Source organism: Botrytis byssoidea (assembly GCF_014898295.1).
Source record: "Botrytis byssoidea strain MUCL 94 chromosome Unknown BBYS_042, whole genome shotgun sequence".
In the NCBI taxonomy this organism is placed as follows: Eukaryota; Fungi; Ascomycota; class Leotiomycetes; order Helotiales; family Sclerotiniaceae; genus Botrytis; species Botrytis byssoidea.
The window spans coordinates 88,221-107,904 of NW_024065883.1; the positions used below are offsets into that span (position 1 = coordinate 88,221).

Here is a 19,684-nt window from a genome sequence, read left to right on the forward strand (position 1 = left end):
CAAGGTATTAACTGGATGGAATTGAGGATATAAATTCCGCCCACGACTTCCTTAAGGCTACCTTGCCTTATGTACCCAGTAATTTCGGACCAGGCCTAAACCTTAAATTTTTAGCGTGTTATCACATTATTGGGCACTAGGTCGCGGCTACAGCCTTTCAAGATAGCCTTGCATTGCTCTTTATTATCGTCAACCTTGAGTCAAATACATCGTATTCCTTTTCTCTTTTGTATTCATCACAGAATGCGATAGCAATGTTTACCTTTTGTTCCTTACAGGGAGCGCAATCCGAATCATCGGCGTCGCAATCATTACTTGAGCTTGATGGAGGGATCAAGGTGCTGATTGATGTAGGATGGGATGAAACTTTCGACGTGGAAAAGTTGAGGGAGCTGGAGAAACAAATCCCTACGCTTTCACTTATCTTACTTACTCATGCGACCGTTCCTCATATCGCAGCTTACGCACATTGTTGCAAGCACTTCCCTCTCTTCACTCGAATACCTGTCTATGCGACACATCCTGTCATCGCGCTTGGGAGAACTCTGTTACAAGACTTATATTGCTCAACACCACTAGCATCAACCATCATACCCACAACGTCCTCTTTCCTCCTTCAATCCCCAACGAAAGAAGAAATTAACTACTACTTCTCGCTGGTTCGTCCTTTGAAATATTCACAGCCTCATCAACCACTGAATGGGGTAACAATTACGGCCTACAACGCTGGACATAGTTTAGGAGGCACGATATGGCATATTCAACACGGACTTGAGTCTATAGTATACGCAGTGGACTGGAATCAAGCTCGTGAGAATGTTTTGGCTGGTGCAGCTTGGTTGGGTGGGGCTGGGGCTGGAGGAGCTGAGGTTATTGAACAATTACGGAAACCGACCGCGTTGATATGCAGTAGTAAAGGAGGAGAACGAGTTGCTTTACCTGGAGGTCGGGCCAAGAGAGATGAACTTTTATTGGATATGATTAGATCATCAATTAGCAGAGGAGGAATTGTCCTTATACCGACAGATTCTGGAGCGCGAATGATGGAACTTGCATATCTTCTAGAGCATGCTTGGAGAACAGAAAACCAGGAGGAAGAAAGTGCATTCAAATCCGCGAAACCTTATCTAGCAGTGAGTACGAGCGAAATGACGATGAGATATACAAGAAGTATGTTTGAATGGATGGACGAAGCTATCATTCGGGAGTTTGAAGCGCAGCCTGGCCATGAGGAACAACGAACTGGACAACAAAGGAGAAATGCAGAGGAAGCAAAACAACACATTGGCCCATTCGAGTTCAAACACCTTCGATTGCTTGGGCGAAAGGGTCAAATTGATCGAATGTTGAATGATACGGACAATTTAGGACGATCAGTAGGGAAGGTCATCCTTGCTAGTGACACTTCCATTGAATGGGGATTTTCGAAGGAGGTCCTATGCAAAATCGCGGATGATGACAAGAATCTTTTGATTTTAACAGAGCGACTGAATCCGATAAGTGGAGCTCCAGGTCTAGGAAGAACTTTATGGTCATGGTGGGAAGAACGACGCGATGGAGTCACTTCGGAACCAAGCTCAAGTGGAGGAATGCTGGAACAGGTGTACGGAGGAGGAAGAGATCTTGAAATCAGAGAACCCAAACGCATACCATTAGAGGGTAATGATCTGACTGTTTATCAACAGTGGTTGGCAACACAACGTCAATTGCAGACCACTCTTCAACCGGGTGGCGCTACAGCTCTCGAGGCTTCTGCTGATATTGTTGATGATGCTTCATCGGATTCATCGTCAGATTCTGATGACTCTGAGAATGAGCAGCAAGGAAAGGCACTTAACATATCCGCAACCATGGGCCAAGCAAATCGGAAGAAGATTGGCTTGAGTGATGAAGATCTTGGCGTTAATATTCTTCTTCGGAAGAAAGGCGTTCACGATTTCGACGTGAGAGGGAAGAAAGGCCGTGATAAAATGTTTCCTATAGCGATTAGGAGGAAGCGAAATGATGATTTCGGAGAACTTATTAGACCGGGTGAATTTCTACGGGCTGAAGAACGAGACGAGGTGGATGGTCAGGAGCCACAGCGACCTGGAAAATATGATACGAAAGATACCCTTGGCAAAAAAAGAAAATGGGATGATGTTGCGGCTTCCGGTAAACGTCGAGCGTCGAATGAGGGGAAACGACAACAGATCGGCAATAATGAGGAGGGCTCAGTTGCAGATGTTCCAGAAGAGGATGACCTAATGGATATTGTAGAAGAAGAGATTCCTGGACCATCCAGACTGGAAATATCAATCAAGACGCTCAAAATAAATCTTCGAATTGCATTTGTCGACTTCTCTGGACTTCACGACAAACGTAGTCTTCAAATGTTGATACCTCTAATCCAACCTCGGAAGTTGATATTAGTTGGCGGTATGAAAGAAGAGACATTAGCACTCGCAAGCGATTGTAGAAAGCTTCTTGGTAGCACGAAAGAAAAACTCATCGATGTGTACACTCCAGAGATTGGTGTCATTATTGACGCAAGTGTAGACACCAATGCGTGGGCTGTCAAACTCACTGATTCTTTGGTAAAACAACTACGCTGGCAGAACGTCAAGGGACTAGGAATTGTTACTCTTACTGGCCGACTAGAAACTACACATATTGATAGCGAATCACACAACTCAGAAGGTGCCAATAAGAAGCAAAAGATGATAAAAGAGGAGTCAGAAGAAACTCCAACACAGGCAGCTCTTGATTCAGCAAAGGCTGTTGTTGAGATGCCAATTTTGGATGTCCTACCTTCGAATATGGCGTCGGCAACAAGATCGGTTGCTCAGCCATTGCATGTGGGTGATTTAAGGTTAACCGATCTGCGAAAAATTATGCAATCTTCTGGTCTTACTGCCGAACTCAGAGGAGAGGGTACTCTTTTGATTGACGGATCTGTGATTGTCCGTAAAACTGGCACTGGGAGAATCGAAGTAGAAAGCGTTGGCGTCACAACGAGTTCCTTTTACGCTGTTAAAGGGAAAATATATGAAGGTCTTGCGGTAGTGGCAGGTGGATAAAACATTAAGTCGGCTCTTCCAAGATTACAATCAAACTTCATTGGTCTTTTTAAAAAAATTAAGGATAGGCGAAGACTGCATCTTTTTGTACCAATATCATACATAGGGGGCCTCAAGGTTAGGCTTAGTCCTGCATTCACAAAATCTAACAATATACCCAAGATATTTGTTGGTGATTCATACTTTGATTGCTAAGTAATGCTTTAGTATGTTGCTGTTTCTGCTGTAGAATTTATTTTTGAATCATCAGAGGGAAGTTTCTTAATCGAACGTGTCTCATGATTCACAAACACTTTCCCCATTCACGACCATTGTTGTTTCTGGTCCGAATCTGACCCCTTTTCAGCGTCTATTTAATCAAGGCTCTTCTTTCTGACAACCTCAAACAATTCAACAACGCACTCTCTATCCATCCACAACACCCGTTTATACCCCTTACCGCTCATATATCTACAAATTTTAGACATTTTTCAATCAACTACCAGAACATAAGCTTCGGCATTTTTATGTTCAACCCGCCATCGTGGCGTCCGCTCAAGAACCAAACCTTGTAACTTTATCTTCATACGAAGACGTGCAGGTTCTTGTTTCGTACAAAACCCTTTGTGATCCTTTCGACAATATACAGCAGGTCCAGCTTCTCCGCATACAAATTTTCGACATCACCGGTTACGAGATCTTCTACTATCAAGAACTCGTAGCAAAATCTGATCTCTTGAGTGGTTGGAACAGATACTACGGTCGAGACCCGGGACCACCACCTCCACCATTTCCACCTCAACAGCCTTTTCCACCTAGGCAACAAATCTATCAACTGCCAATCTCACACAACCCCGTCGCATATTCTTTCAGTCTACAACAATAAATGGCCGGCATACCATTCAACTCCTACCACGGTCCAGATTCGGGTCCTCTTCCCCCAGGCGTCGGTATGGCATTCCCCAACTCCCCATTCCCCATGGGCTACGCACCATCGCCTTATGGCTACCCTGATTATTACTCTACTGGCTACGGCCCACCAGGCTTTGCAGCTCCTCCGTACCCTTTTTCCAGCACTCATCCCGCGCCTCCTTCTGCCGATAAAAGCGGTATGCCCGGTATAAACGTCAAGAATCAATTCGACGGTATCGGTCTTCCCCCAGGCTACAATTATCTCTTTCCCCCCTCTCACTGCCTTGTGCATGTCTTCATAACCGGCTCCACACCCCCTTGGCTCGCAAACTCCCCGCTCTATCCACATGATGTGGCTAATCATCGTAAGTTTTTTGTTCCATCTACCATGACGATCAAGGATATGATGCAGCAACTGGGTTGTAGCAATAAAGATGCGGATAAGAATGTGATGACGGAGGTCCAGGAAGTGGGGAATGGAAAGTGGACTAAGGGAATGGTTTTCAAGGGAGGGAATAGCCAGAGGATGAAGATGACGCTTGCAAGTTTGGGGTGGGAGATGGGAAGAAAGAGAACCGGGTTGCCGGGGCAAGGTCCGTTAATCTGGGTTTATCTTACTGGGGATTAGATGAACGTGGATGGGGGGAGTTTGGGATTCGGAGATGTGGGTAGAATGCTGGAAACGGGGTTGCAATAAGTGTCGTCGTTTCGAAGGATTTTTCTTTTCCATAACAAAGTGTGGCTTTCCACTCTGTGGTATTTCACGAGAATCTATTTGGGCTTTTGCATAATGGTTTAGTCGTATGGGATATGTTTGTCAAACAGGAATCGCAGAGAAATGCGAGGTTTCTATGGTACTATTAATCGAGTAGTTTACACATTCTACCAATATAACAATAGGTCATTTAATTAAATGAGTGCGCACAATCGTGATCTTACGTGGTTGCGTTTTGAAATTCTCCTTCCATACCTATTCGTGATCCATAACCAAGATATGTTGCATTGCATTCACTGTCGCTTCGCCCCTTTCAGTTTTCGCTTGCAACTCGCCTGTGTTCTGTGAATGGATCATCGTGGTCATAATTAGACTGATTCAGAAATGTTCCGGATATTCAAACATAGTTGGCAGATTTACTCAGGTGACTTTGAGATACAGGGACTGTATTGGTTTGTTTTTATATGAATGAGAAAAACACAACATTAATCATGGGGATTATATTTTTCGGGTGTAGAGATATGTATGAAAAGACCTCGCTTCTTGTACCGCAGGAATTCGATATTTCCCAGGCAAACAAAGATGTCCATACTATTCGAATGAGCATTTTCTTTTCTTCTTGTTTGTGATTCGCTTCCGTCTTGTGAAGGATAACAAGTGATCCGAAATTTAATGATCACGAACCCAATCAAACTTTTGACGGACGGACATCTTTTATACTTGGATGATGCAGTGGCACGCATGGATGCGAGACGCCCACCAGACTCGTAACAGTTGTAGCTCATTCAAGTTGACGATCTTGTCAGAGGGTCGGTCATGTTGACATTGTTCGATCAAGGAATCAGTCAGTCCCTCCAACTCCTAGAATATACAAGAGTAGCACAGCAGACTGCTTCAAACTGGCACCGTAAACCATGATGTCGGCCGCAGCAACCGCTGTTCGTGTAGATTCTGAAGACAAGATGTAGGGAAATTTTCAAGGTGGCGTTCCAGTTACGAAGAAATCACAAGAAGAATAGTTTTGCCACTGCCCATATGCGCTTTGCCCTTCGCTTGCACTTTTGTCTACTATCCATGAATGAATATGCGACAATGAATAAGAAACATTATGGAAACAATCGACTATCACTGTTCGGATATGCAAGCGTAGATAAGAATGATATAACCGGGATAACCGAAAGCTCTTTTAGGAAAGTCCATGCGAATCACGGAGTCAGAAATTCCACAAAACATCGGAGCATTTCCGATATCATGAACTCGATGCACACAATCCACATCGCCGTCGACACATCGAAATGCGTCTAAAGTTTAAGATGCCAAACCCTATCTGTTTCACAAACAACGATAATACATATGACAAGCAAACATCAAGTAAATATTTACTATTGCTAACCCACTTATCTTCATTCGCAGCAGATTCTTGAATCAAAGATCTACTAGTGATCTATCATCACTATTCCGACCCCGCGTTGCTCCTTTTGGAATGTCCATGCGAATGATAAAAGATAGGTGGATGAACTGAAGTGAAGTGGGGTTACTACAGGCACATAAACATGAAAAATACATGCAGTATCTAACAGGACAACGATAAGATTATGCGAATGCTATGATTCGAAAGAGGGGTCCAATAGATTACAATGGAAAGTTATCGTACAATATTCATTCATAATTGAAATACAAAGATCTTGGCTCATTACTCCGGCAGCTAGGAGCCGTGTATATATATTGAGGGACCCCTCGTTTTTTCGTCTTTCCATCTCATATTTTAACATTGTATTTTTTCTGAGCAGCTTTTGGATACTCGCTTCCACAACGCATACAATGTCTACAGCCGAAGTTTCAACTTCCCTCCCATTCGTGGGAGGCAAGAAAACTACCGTGGAACATCCTCTCGGTCCATTGACTGCTGCAGAGATCTTGCAGAGTTCGCAGATTATCAAGAGTTCATGGCCTGCTGAGGTTACGCTTCAATTCAAGAGTATTACCCTCGAGGAACCAAAAAAGGCTGAATTGGTCCCATTTCTCGCTGCTGAGCATTCCGGAACTGCTCTCCCAAAGATTGATAGAAGGAGTTTCGTGGTTTACTATATTAAGAACACTGTAAGTCTAGTTGCTTGAGTTCCTTCATGTCTATTTTTTCGAGTGGCAATTGGTTTAAATCGCTTGGAAACTGATACTGATATACCTTCTATAGGATAAATTACACGAAGCTATTGTCAACTTGTCTGCTGGACAGGTAGAAAGCAATGTCAGACTTGGCCCCAATGTTCACAGTGGTGCCGACTCGGAAGAATTGGTAGCAGTCGAGTTAATTGCCCTGGAAGATGAAGGAGTAAAAGCCGCAATCGCAAAGCTTCAACTGCCAGAAGGCACTGTAGTTGTTTGCGACCCATGGATTTATGGTAGATTCACCTTAGCCATTTCGAATGAAAGTTGTACTGACAATTTCCAGGTTCCGATGGAGTTAACGAGGGACTTTTCACTGACGATAAACGTTATTTCCAATGTTTCCTTTACATTCGAGACCCCAAGAACCCCAATGAGGTCGATGGTAACCATTACGCTATGCCTCTTACCATTTCCCCCGTCGTCAGTGCCGAGACCATGAAAGTTACACGTATCGATATCGTGCCAACTGGAGCCGACAACACAATCAAGGAAATCTCACCATACAAAGTTCAACCTCCAAACGAATACATCCCAGAAGCACAAGATCTCCGAAAAGATCTCAAGCCATTGAACGTTATCCAGCCAGAAGGTGCTTCATTTGAAGTTACCAAGTTCAGTGAGCAGGGACATACTATCGAGTGGCAAAAATGGAGCTTCAAGGTTGGTTTCAACTTGAGAGAAGGCATGGTCCTCTACGACGTTCACTATGATGGGCGCCCTCTTTTCTACAGATTGTCTCTTTCGGATATGAACATTCCATATGCCGATCCTCGTAACCCATTCCACAGAAAGGCTGCTTTCGATCTCGGTGATGTAGGTGCAGGTATCACTGCAAACAACCTTCAACTCGGATGTGATTGTCTTGGTTCAATCCACTACCTCTCCGCCGTTCTCAATGATGACAAAGGAGGAGTACTTGAAATGCCAAACGTAGTCTGTATTCATGAACAAGACAATGGTATCGGATGGAAACACACAAACTACAGAACCGGCCGTGCAGCCGTCGTCCGTAACAGAGAGCTCGTCCTCCAATCCATTCTCACCGTCGCAAACTACGAATACATTCTCGCCTTCCAATTCAACCAAGCCGGTGAACTTATGTACGAGGTCCGCGCCACCGGTATCCTCTCCACCCAACCTATCGATGAAGGTCTCACCGTCCCATGGGGCACAGTCGTTCACCCCGGTGTTCTTGCCGCCCACCATCAACACATATTTTCTCTCCGCGTGGACCCTATGCTTGACGGCCCTCTCAACACCGTTGTCTACGACGAAGCGCACCCCATGCCACGCAGCGACTTCAACCCCCACGGTGTCGGTTACACTGTTGAAACCAAGCCTATCACCGTCTCCGGCGGTTACGATCTCAACTACGACGTCAACCGCACTTTCAAGATCCAGAACTCCTCTGTCAAGAACCCAATCAACGGAAAACCTGTCGCCTACAAAATTCACGTTCCTCCCTTCCAAAAGATGCTCGCGGACAAGGAATCTTTCCACCACAAACGCGCCGAATTCGCAGACCACAACATTTATGTCACATCCTACCGGGACGGCGAGCTCTACGCGGGAGGAAAATACACCAACCAATCGCGCGGTGGTACCGGTGTGCGTTCTTTCGCTGATCGTCAGGATAACGTGCAAGATGATGACATTGTCGTCTGGGTCCAATTTGGTATCAACCACGTACCACGGATTGAAGATTTCCCCGTCATGCCGGTGGAGATCATCAAGGTTGGGTTGAAACCAGTCAATTTCTTCACCAAGAACCCCGCGTTGGATGTGCCACCCTCGGAGCAAAGCTTCAACAAGAGTGTCTTGGCCAAGGATAGCGCGGCACAGCACAAGCAGGAGGCTGGCGAGGCGGTAATTGGATCCAGCGGAAATGTATGCTGTGTTAAGGAGGGAAGCAAATTGTAAGTGAGATGCGAGGAAGTGAGCTTGACAACAAATATAATTGCCAGCTACGAAGTTGATACGATGACGATGATGTTTCATAGGGGTTAGTCATATTCTACATGTACGGCGTTTGGAATTGCTTGAGATGTATATAGAAGGCGTTGGGAAACACGGATATACCAGGAGAATGGCTAGCTACCTACCAACCCCAAGGAAGGGGATCCTTTTTAGCTGAAAGTCATGTAGAAATATATATTGTACTCCAAATTTTTTGCTGCTGCGTTTGATCTTCATTTGTGATGTGTGAGAGGAAGAGGTGGATGTGAGGTGTGTAAACTCGTGATAGGAATAAATTATCTCGTGTGTTCTTGCTGACGAGTCACATATACTGAACCTCATATAGATTGTATTGGACATGCTGATGTGGATATTATTTATTTCTTGTTTCTTATTCTACATGAATTGTCGTACTGCATGTGCAAATTGCATTGATTGCCCCTGTGAATCCCCCATGCGCGATGTGCGGTTGCAGAAATGTACCGATGGTCCAGTACAGAGTACCACAAAATACCAAAGTAAATACTGTAGCCGATCCAGCTACCAAGCCCAATCCATACCCCCATCCAGTCCCCCAAAAACCATTTGTGCGAATCTTTTTTTTTTTTCGTTTGCCATCCTGCCATAGATTGAATTCCCGTATGAACATTGTGGATCCAACCACTCCATCTGCTTCACTCAAATCCCAATCTCGTTCACCATCATACATAGATATCCCATGCCACAAAACCTATCATCTGCCCATCCATCCGTCCATCCATTTTACAATAAGAAGATCTGCGCCCGAACCCCATTTGCCCAATTTTTCCGTGACATTCCATTGCAAACGCATAAATCATTTCTCTCTCTTCTTCTCTCTCTCTCTCTCTCTCTCTCTCTCTCTGATCTTACAATTCGTTCAAGAATCCTCCAGATTGTGCGAATCTCGTCTGATATTCTCTGAGATCGGCCCAACTACTTAATTCTTCTTCCTCATCAATCACACCATCAGCACTCTCACTCCTAGCACCGGCCGGGCTAGCTCTCTCAAGTTTCATCAAGATATCCAGGAATTTGGCTAGGTACTCTTCAGTTTGTAATGCAAAAGGCCCTTTGCGATTTTGCGGGGTATCGACTAAAGTTGACGCTATTTGGCGGATTTTATTAACCTATAGCAGAAATTATTAGTAAGCCCGTAAATAAAAACACATGAGAAATTAAAAGGGAAGGGTTAACGAACAAAGCTGCCACCATTAGGTTCCATGTTTACTTGTTGAAGACAACTTAGCGCCTTCAGCAAATCCTTCACAATGCTCTCCCTTTCATTCATGACGATAGACTCGATTGAATCTTCTGTTGCTGATCGTGGCAGCATTTCATCCAAACCACTTGCGATCAGACCTGGAGATCCTAATTTGAGATCCCCTGAGCCGCCTGCTTTAGCTTTGAGCTGCTCGTAGGCGTCTTGAAGGTTCCAGTACTTCTCAACAAGATATGACCTGGTGGCCAGCTGACTAGCGTAAATATTAGATTTCATAATTTCGTATTGTCTCCTTCTCTTCTCATCTCCGGTGACCCCATTCCAAGATTGTCCTTCGATTCCACCTGCACGAGCACCCGGGAACCCTTCCAAAGGTGGATAGTAAGCTTCGTTTCGTTGACCAAACTCTCCTGATTCGGAATTTTGGAGAAGCATCAGCTCATTTGGTAATTGGTCCAGAACGTGTTTGGCAGCGTTAAGACATTGTGAGAGCACCCTTCGTTGACGTTGATAGTCGAAGACTTGATCAATTCCGTATGCAACTTCCATCGTTGAAAGAGGTGTGCATGTCATGTAGATCTTAACACCCATGTTAAATCCAACAATGCCTGACAAGATGCCTTCAGGCTGCGATTGGATGTGATCTACAAAAATGTATTCATCGTCAACTTCCACGGGTAGTGGAGGGTATGGTTCGTTTGGGGTTGGTGGCGGGATCAGAAGTTCACCGAATGTTGCACCTATTTGTTGCATTGATCTTGTTCATCAGTAGGACATTTCACGAGGGGGATAGAATTACATACCGAATACCAACAAACATAACCCAGAATAATCTTCTGCCAATCTCTTGACGAATACAATCGACAGGTTCAGGCTGATCAACATATTGAGGGCTTTCAGCACCAAACGTTGCAGGAAGATGGCCTAAGGTAGTCATCCCACCAGTATTCTTGGTTCTATGTGCTCCCAACATTCTTAAAACGTTTAATGTTTCTCCAAAATACAATCTACATTGTCTCCAATTGAATGTGTATGCGCCTGACAATCCCAAAAAATAACTTGTAGCTGCATCGTAGACTGAAAGATCCTTATCGAGATATCCGGCACCCCTAGCTTCAACTGCCACTTTATGACATCTTTCGACCAAATTGAGCGAATGTGGGAACAGATGTTCTCGATGTTGAGCTTTGAGATGTAGCCTAGGCTTTCTAGGAAATGATGCTACCAATATTCCAACCATCGATGCCAACAATGCAAGAAAGGATGAATTCGTTAGGTCTTCTCGATTTTTGAGTGCGACTCGGAATGAAGGCTCATGTGGGAACGGGGCGAGAGGATGTATGTATGTGAAGAAATCATCCACGAAGAGCTCGAGAGTAGCCAGTGGCAATATCGATTCGGCAGATAGAACTGCATGTGAGGAGAACGATGCCAACGTCGCAGCAACATTGTTTGGTGATGTCGGAGAGGAGTAAGATGCGCCACCCGAAGATTCAATCTCGAGTCTTCTCTTTTTTACTGCTTCCGCATGTCGATTTGGTGGACCTCTGCGACGACTTGGTCTATCGAAAGTACATGGAATATCTAGTGCAGCGCATGCTCGACATGGAGGACCAGACTCATCGCACTATGAAGAAAAATAAATGTTTAGTATTTACCCCGCAATATGTAAACATAAAATATGGATGCTTTTGAATTTTTGTAGACTCACCTTGACTTTTCTGATGCTGCATGAATCGCATGCTTTCCGTAATCTATTTCCTTTTGGTACTTCTCCGGTTCCATTCATGGATGATGGTGTTCCAGTTTGAATGGGTAAACTATCATGGCCATTCGTCATTCCATCATTGTACTGTTGCATTGGTGGGGGCATTTGGGGTGATGGCTGACCCTGTGGAGCTCCCATTTGAGGATCATATTGAAAAGAGGGTGAGACAGGTATGCCGAGCTGTTGTTGATGCTGGTGTTGAAGCTGTTGATTGTGGGAAATCAAAGAATCATTTGGCGATGGGATTGATGTCGGACCGTGCAATGGCAAGGAATTGTAGCCATTGTTATTGTTATTGTGACCATTCGGAACTGGGTAGTTGGACATCTTGCCAATAGAAATCCCTGAAGTTATTTTATTTTTTTGGTCGGCGAAGGATGTATACCGGTGCAAATCCGGTAGAATTGGGGAAGAAAGTGGGAGGGGGAGTGGATTTTCTTTTTCCCTTGGTGTTCTGATACGAATTTTTTATTTTTCTTAATCGGAACTTGTAGTCGGTAGGTATGGAGTTGGTTGAGTTTTCGGATCGAAGTTTAGACGTGGGAAGTAGTGAGTGGTACACCAGCAGTTATACATATATAACACGGGTACTGGAGAGGATCGAGCAGTGAATGGATGGATGAATGATTTCAACAAACAACACAACCCACGACAGACAGACAGACAAACAAACAAATAAATAAATAAAAAGATTAATAGGTAGGCTCAACCCCTTTCGAAGAGAATTCTAGAAGAAAGAATTGGAATATAAAACTCTTCACTGTCGTCCTATCAAATGCAAGAATCAATTGAAGAAGAAGCCGATGGTGAATGTGTAAAGTTGTACTCGAGTATATGTAGGTATGTAGGTCTGTATAAGATTCAACCAACTTTTTCTTCTGCTTTTTCTTCTTCTTCTTTCTCTTCTTCTTCCTACAATCCAACCGCTTTTTGAATGTCGAATATTGGGGGGATAAGAGACAAATATTTACACGTTTACAGGGTTGCTATCGATGTAAACCCTTGTAAATTTGAGTGAGAGGGAGAGCTTGACGTTTTCGGGGAGGGACAGAAAGTAAAAAGAGCATTTACTCAATGAAAGGTGGAAATCCTTGGGATGATCAATTCGGACAAGTTGGGATTCGTCGTATATAGACTCATGGATGGGACGCTTTGGAGGGGATTGTGATTCGTGAATGGTTCTTAAGGAGGACAGTGGCTCAAGTGGGAATGATCACCTAGGTATTTGTGGATGTCGATGGCAGTGACAATTGTGAGAAATAAGAGGAATGAGAGGAATCCCTGACGGTGTTGTGATACAAGGGCAGTTGGGTACCATTGATGATCTGTGGTTTCTGATAGAACTCTATTATACTTTCTGAGATGTGGGATATTACTACGATGTTGGATATTGGATATTGGCTACTGGAGACTGGATACTGGAGACTGGTGACTGGATATTGGCTATTAGACGTTGGATTTCTTGGTGAGGCTGTAATAATCTATGTGTGATGAAACTTGAACGTAGACAGATATTGGATGGAATCTCTGTGACAGAGTAACTAAAATGAGTTTGACAAGATGAACCTAATTCGGGGCAAGTATCCAGTATCCAGAATCCAGAAGCCAGGAGCCAGATCCAGCCTGCCAGGTATATGTGATTGCTTGATTACATTTGAAATATAGTTTGAACTTTGATGAAGGGAACTACGGATATAGGAAACTATGGGTATCGAGAACGATGGACCAAGGTATGAACTTTGAAGAATGGGTTGGCGAGATAGTCAGCCAAAACAGTAGAGCGCCAGTAGACATTCCACAGATCAAAGCAGTTAGACATTACGGTCGTTCCAAGGTATTTCCATTTGGCCGTGATATCTACGAGGAACTACGAATAGCATCATCGACAGAGTCCATCCAGATCCATCCAGATCGACGGACTAAAAGATCCTTCTTCTCATATGAGCATTGAACAGTCAAAGTACAACTAACTACAACTCACACCTGCATAGTTTGGATTATCTAATGAATTATCAACATCTTATTGTCTATCTCTCTCCCGGTATCTTTTTCTCATACAGACTAAAATCTTTTAAATGCATCATGGAGAATTCTTTAAACACCCATCTCAAAACCAATCCTCTTCCAGTAAATGATCTCTGGGGACCTGACTTATGCATTGATGCACCGCCATTTCGAACATTTTAGGCGGGGATGGCGGCTTCTAGAAAACCGTTAGATTGATTTGGTTTCTAAATCCTGAATTTATATTATAAGCTTATGCATTCTTTCTCCAATACAGCATAGGATGCGGGAACGTTGACCAGATATTGGGTACAGACTGCAGATTCCAGAGTTTTGCTTCCCGAGCCCAAATATCTTGCATGGAATGAAGAAGAAGAAGAAGCAGAAGAAGAAGCAGAAGAAGAAGCAGACGGAGAACAAGGACGCAAGTTGCTTTGGACCCCGACATGTGCATGCATGCTTGGAAGTCACAATGTCACATTTCTCATGTTGTTCGTGGTAAAAAGGACCGAGAGAGAGAGGGAGGGAGAGAGAGAGAAATACTTGATAAATTCCCTATCTCCTTCTCCTGGCTACAGTTTTTTCCCAACTCAAGCACTTACGTATCAAAGGAAATACCTCGATAACGGTATCTCTCTGACTTCTTTCATCACACTGCTTCATCGTCGTCATCGGCATTATCATCATCATCATCATCATCATGATCGTCACCATCAGCAGCAGCAGCAAGCAGCAGTAGTGATTGTGGCCCGTTAGGTCAAGTCCGGAAGGTTGCAGTGTAGAACTTTGATGCAGCATCTGATACAATTTAGAGTTTTCCTCTACATGCACCTACCCGGGCTCGCCAGGGAATGTGTAATCTTTACGGTGAGGCCGATTGAGCAAATCGCGCAACTGATGCAAATACACGAGATACACAAATCTCCTAAGCTTCTTCCAGACTTCATTCATCAATCTTGATTCTTCACATCGCAATAAACTTTATTAGCTGCGAGTCATGTTTTCTCGTCACAAATTGAATGCAGTGCGCATGCCGCACGCCGCACGACGCACATACCAAAACTCCATCAACAACTTCATTTGGATCCGAATGCTGAGTCTTTCCCCATCTTACCCATCTTGCCATGGACTCATTGCTCTTGAGATTTCCTCCACCAATAGCTACACCCAGCATGACGCTCTCCCGTTGACAGGTCTCAAATGCTCCATACTCATTTTGTCAGACTTTGTCACTAATGTGATCTGTAACAAGCTGAAGACGCTGGGCTGGGGATATCTCTACATAAGGTTCAACACCTTACTCCAACTACTTTCTGGGAGTCGGGCCATTATACCATGCCATCCGTACGAAAGTAACATCATCTCTATGAGATTGCGTTTGATCTCTTGACCGCTAAATGAAGCAGGATCATCGAGGCAACTCGAGGTAATTACGAAAATCAATGTTTCCTCCTCATACGCTTCATCTTTTAGAGTTTTGGGTAAGATTTATACTCAAGTTTTGATTGGATTCCATTTTTGCACAAGGGAGTCGATCGCAAAAATCACAATCTACAGCTGCATAAGCTTTTCCCTGAGAGGGGTCCTACCATCGATCTTTCAAGGTTTATTGAGCCTACGTTGCAACCAAAAAGAAGGGTAGCAAGATCGTATGATGGGTCGTACCCGTCCGTTCACCAAGTCCTCTATTGGTAAATCATTCCCAATGACAAGTCTCAACTTCAAACGTCACCCGTCGCCCCGCTGTCATCTTTCTTTCCAAATACCATGCATGCATGCGTCAAATCAACCCTTTCAGCTACCGCCAATACCGTGCGTATACGAGATATATCGGAAAGCATGATATTTATAGGGAAAAATCGGGTGAAGAATTATGCGGCAACATCGGTTCATCCTGCACGTACTCATAAGGCTATAGGCTTATTAGAGTACTTGGAACAACAACAAAGCCAGCAAGATCATTGCTGTCTTACAGCTTTGCAATATATGCATAAAATCCCTCTTTCTAAGCAAAGGAAAAGAGCAGATAGGGCTACTGAGAGACTGCAGTGTCCTATCTCATTTGTCTTTGAGATGTCACACCACAAACGAGAGCAACCAAGCTGACTTATTTTCTAGCATTAGACTAGCTAGCATCAATTTAACCTTACCGGTATTCTCCTAAAAGTCGGGATGTTTGTAGCACAGAAATGCCAACACCCAAGCCTACGAGTATACAAGACTTCGACGGTCGTAGCCTCCCAATGTGCACACAGGCAAGCTAAGCCTTACTTACTAGGTACTTTCTAAGTATGGCCATGGCCTTCGTGGGTTGAAGCTTACCATCACTCTTGGCAAGGTGGAACATTTATTAAAGATTTTAGTGACTGTAAGTTTGTAACTTGCCGGCAAATGCCTGCAAACACTGATGGTTGTCGACAAGGCTCAAGCTATCCATGGGGTTTCAAATATCACTGTTGAGTTTTCAAAGCAACAAAATGGGCTTTTGTTTTATCGCAATTTGAGGTCTTCCACTCAGCTTTTGGCTATTCAATCTGGTGCCAACGTGTTTTCTTGGCCTAGATCTTGGAATAGCACGTTCCTGAATTCCGGTAGCGGGTTGCTTCATTTGCTTAAGGTTTATTTTCTGGCTTCACTTTCCCCAACTGTCGTCGACTTGGTTGTCGAAGGGTAATACCCATGACTACAGTAGTGAGTTGCAGCTTACTGGTTAGGGACAAATTTGCGGAAACATTGAATGAACCCTGGACCCATCAGTACCATGCTTATGCGTGGCTAACTAGGCATGGTAGCTACGCGTGCATGCTTACAATGCGGTCGATGTGTCAATACCCCTTCACAGGGCCCACTCTCTCGAAGTCAACCTTGAACGCTCAGCCTTTTAACTTTCATGATTTCATTTTGGTTGCACCCTTACAGCACCACAATTCACGTGTTGCTTCGGTCATATTATGGGGCTCTGCTCTTCAAATTGTACCGAATTATCTACGGATAGCGGGTATCCCACAAATGGACACAAAGGAAATCTCCGCTTTACCAATTTTGAGCAGATGCGGTAAGGAAGCCGATCTGGAAATGTGAATCGCTTCCATACTTACGCATCTGGATTAGTATGCCGCAGATGATGTCAGGAAAGGTTGAAAGCTTTTTCACCTGCATTTATCTTTCACTATCGGTGACACCATCGGTGAATACTAAATAGGGAGTGCTTACACAATGTTATGAAAACCCTAATAATCATCTCTTGTGGCTGGGGTTGATGGGGCTTGTAGTCAGTCATGTCTTGTTTACCCCAGAAGGTTTAATCTTAGCTTGCGTGTTCAACGAGCGCAGCGCGGGTATCATTTAACTACCGGAAACATCCGACGACAAACGCCCCGGGACTCGTATTTATCTAATCTAATGGTACAATGAGACAGACTAATAGCCGCAATCATAATAGCAGTCTAGCTTGGACCTCCACTCTTCTCACATCTTAGTAAACAACTTCTTGGATTTAGCTAACCTTGCCATTATCAAGAATGCAGTCCCAATGAGCAAGTCAGCAGCGGCAAAGATTTGCGCGTACTCATATCCCCCATTTTTCTTTTGAATCAACACTCCTCCGATAGGAGGACCTGTCAAGACAGCAAAACTTACAACGGTAAATACCATTCCCATTCTAACGCCAGCTTTTCTCAGGTCTGTGGTGAGACTACTTAAGGTGGCTGGAAAGAGTCCTTGGATACCTGCCGCAAAGATTCCATACATAACCGACCATGCATACAAACCACCTCTTGATGATACGGCAATCCAGCAGAAGCAGAGAAGGCTGTCTATGATTGCCATTGGAATAAGTGTATTCAGGGGTCCAAATACTCGATCTGCCAGGTGGTTTGGTAGGACGCGACCTACTACCCCAACGGCATTCAGTATGATTATTATATTTATCGATTCTGCAAGTGGCAATCCGATGATTGATCTTGCGTACGCTCCAAGGTAATAGAAACCAAAGTATAAGCCCCAAAAGTTCTGTTTGCTATCGTCAGTGTGTGTCAATTAACACATGATTGCCACAACTTACGAAAAACATCCCAATTGCAAATAACACATATGGAGCATCTTTGAATGATGGATAGTCTATCAAAGCACCACTCTTCCTCGGAGGAACTCTCTGCTTGATCCCAATATTGCAAATTCCAAGACACACTAATTGAATAAGACCCAGCGATCTCATCGTCCACCCATATCCAATTTTGGGCAATAACTGCTGCACCATAATTGGAAAAATCACACCACCAGTTGCACTTCCCGCAGCCGCAATCCCTATCACTAAACTCTTCTTGGTACTAAAATACGTACTGAGAGTTGCAAGAGCAGGACAAAATAAACAGCCATTACCGAGACCCATACAAATTCCTTGCGCCAGGAATACTTGCCAATAGGTCGTGGAGATGGAGGTCATGAAGATTCCGACGAGACCGATAATGGTGCCGATGAGGAATACGGAGCGGAAATATCCAGCGTCGGTAAGACGCCCGGTAAAGGTACCGACGAAAAAGAGGAGGAAGATTTGCACGGAGCCGATCCAGGAGATATCGGAGGCGGGGCGGTTGAGGCTGGTGACGTAGTACGTTTGGAAGACGCCGAAAGAGTTTATGAACCCCCTGTGGTGGTGTCAGATTGAATGCGAGGTATTGAAAATGGTTGGGAATACTTACCATGTGTTCATGATGACGAGATGACTGAGGATGACTGTGGAAATCAATGAAGTCAATGCATGATTCGGTAAGATCTAATATTAAACCACTGACATCTCCCTAGCAATTTTCTGCAATTCAATTTAATTTACAGTTTAGGCGTACTTCGGCGCGGTATTCTCATTTGTCTTGTATTTTTCTTCTCGCATCTATGTTCGCAGTTTTCCTTGGACTTGTACCTGCACTTGCGAGGGTTGCACACTGCTACTTCGGATGACGACTACTATCACGCGAGATATTTCGGTGTCTGCTCTCTCAATGCTCTCCCTACATTTTCTCGCCATTTCAACGGTGCTCCTTCCCTTCTCCTTTTCAAGCCACAAACTTCCTCACACGTATTTATCGTTTCATCCCTTCTCCAATCCCACCTCCCGCTTCTTACCCCGCAAAAAAAAAAAAAAAAAAAAAACTGAAAACGTACCTTGCACCCAAGCTTTCATTCCTCCATCCGGCGGCGGCCCCAGAGCTCTCCAACTCGCGGTCGTCGCCTGAGTTCCATTGGTTCGAGTTCTCCGCGCTAGCGTTTCTGCAAATGCTGCGTCTTTTTCCTCGGAGCCGGTGCTTAGCTCGGGATCGGAGTGATCGTGATCGTGGGGTGAGGTGGCGATTTCTTTGTCGGGATCGGAGTTTTGTGTTGGATTGGATGCGAGGTATGGGTAGGTGATGTAGGTTTCTTCGGTGGAGGTTTCTCGATGCATGGGATTGGAATTGGGATTGGGATTGTAGTTCGCCATTTTGGATGGAGATCCCAATTGGGGCTTATGTATATGGTATGGTGTGATATAATATAATATTCTGAAATCCAGCAAGCTTTCTAACAGAAGAATCTTGATTTATATAAAAGAATCTATCTAAAAATTGGAATCCTCGGAGAGAGAGGGAAAAAATTCATCGTCTGAAGCATTCACTTGTAGGAGTCATAGATAAAAATGATGGGTTGATTGATAGATAGATACCGGTAGATAAAGTGGATCCCCCACACCGAGCGAGCAAGTCTTGAAGAAAATATCGTAGGGGAATGGAGTTGAAGCTCGGATGATATGAAGGGGTAGATGATTTGTAGATGTATGTATGTATGTAGATGTGTGAGGATATTATAACGCAGGGCGATTGTCGATTTTTATAGATTGGAAAAGCAGATAG

The 19,684-nt window shown here is 44.2% G+C and overlaps 6 protein-coding genes across 6 annotated transcripts; 4 read left to right on the top strand and 2 right to left on the bottom strand.

Annotated features, from left to right (window-relative positions):
• Positions 1 to 254: 254 nt before the first annotated feature.
• On the top strand, positions 255 to 3,059 carry EAE97_011810 (uncharacterized protein; the record flags this gene model as incomplete). Its single annotated transcript, XM_038882324.1, has 1 exon — positions 255 to 3,059. One exon carries the CDS (start codon positions 255 to 257, stop codon positions 3,057 to 3,059), a length of 2,805 nt encoding a protein of 934 aa, XP_038726816.1.
• An 865-nt stretch (positions 3,060 to 3,924) lies between these two features.
• On the top strand, positions 3,925 to 4,578 carry EAE97_011811 (uncharacterized protein; the record flags this gene model as incomplete). The annotated part of the gene is made up of 1 exon (XM_038882325.1): positions 3,925 to 4,578. The coding sequence occupies one exon, from the start codon at positions 3,925 to 3,927 to the stop codon at positions 4,576 to 4,578; it is 654 nt and encodes a 217-aa protein (XP_038726817.1).
• A 1,908-nt stretch (positions 4,579 to 6,486) lies between these two features.
• Positions 6,487 to 8,754, top strand: EAE97_011812 (uncharacterized protein; the record flags this gene model as incomplete). The annotated part of the gene is made up of 3 exons (XM_038882326.1): positions 6,487 to 6,765; positions 6,860 to 7,067; positions 7,118 to 8,754. 3 exons carry the CDS (start codon positions 6,487 to 6,489, stop codon positions 8,752 to 8,754), a joined length of 2,124 nt encoding a protein of 707 aa, XP_038726818.1.
• Positions 8,755 to 9,677: 923 nt separating this feature from the next.
• On the bottom strand, positions 9,678 to 12,125 carry EAE97_011813 (uncharacterized protein; the record flags this gene model as incomplete). Its single annotated transcript, XM_038882327.1, has 4 exons — positions 9,678 to 9,938; positions 10,010 to 10,787; positions 10,834 to 11,657; positions 11,742 to 12,125. The coding sequence occupies 4 exons, from the start codon at positions 12,123 to 12,125 to the stop codon at positions 9,678 to 9,680; spliced, it is 2,247 nt and encodes a 748-aa protein (XP_038726819.1).
• A 1,755-nt stretch (positions 12,126 to 13,880) lies between these two features.
• Positions 13,881 to 14,558, top strand: EAE97_011814 (uncharacterized protein; the record flags this gene model as incomplete). Its single annotated transcript, XM_038882328.1, has 2 exons — positions 13,881 to 13,925; positions 14,085 to 14,558. The coding sequence occupies 2 exons, from the start codon at positions 13,881 to 13,883 to the stop codon at positions 14,556 to 14,558; spliced, it is 519 nt and encodes a 172-aa protein (XP_038726820.1).
• A 2,712-nt stretch (positions 14,559 to 17,270) lies between these two features.
• On the bottom strand, positions 17,271 to 19,275 carry EAE97_011815 (uncharacterized protein; the record flags this gene model as incomplete). Its single annotated transcript, XM_038882329.1, has 4 exons — positions 17,271 to 17,813; positions 17,866 to 18,448; positions 18,503 to 18,536; positions 18,963 to 19,275. 4 exons carry the CDS (start codon positions 19,273 to 19,275, stop codon positions 17,271 to 17,273), a joined length of 1,473 nt encoding a protein of 490 aa, XP_038726821.1.
• Between the last annotated feature and the right edge of the window lie 409 nt (positions 19,276 to 19,684).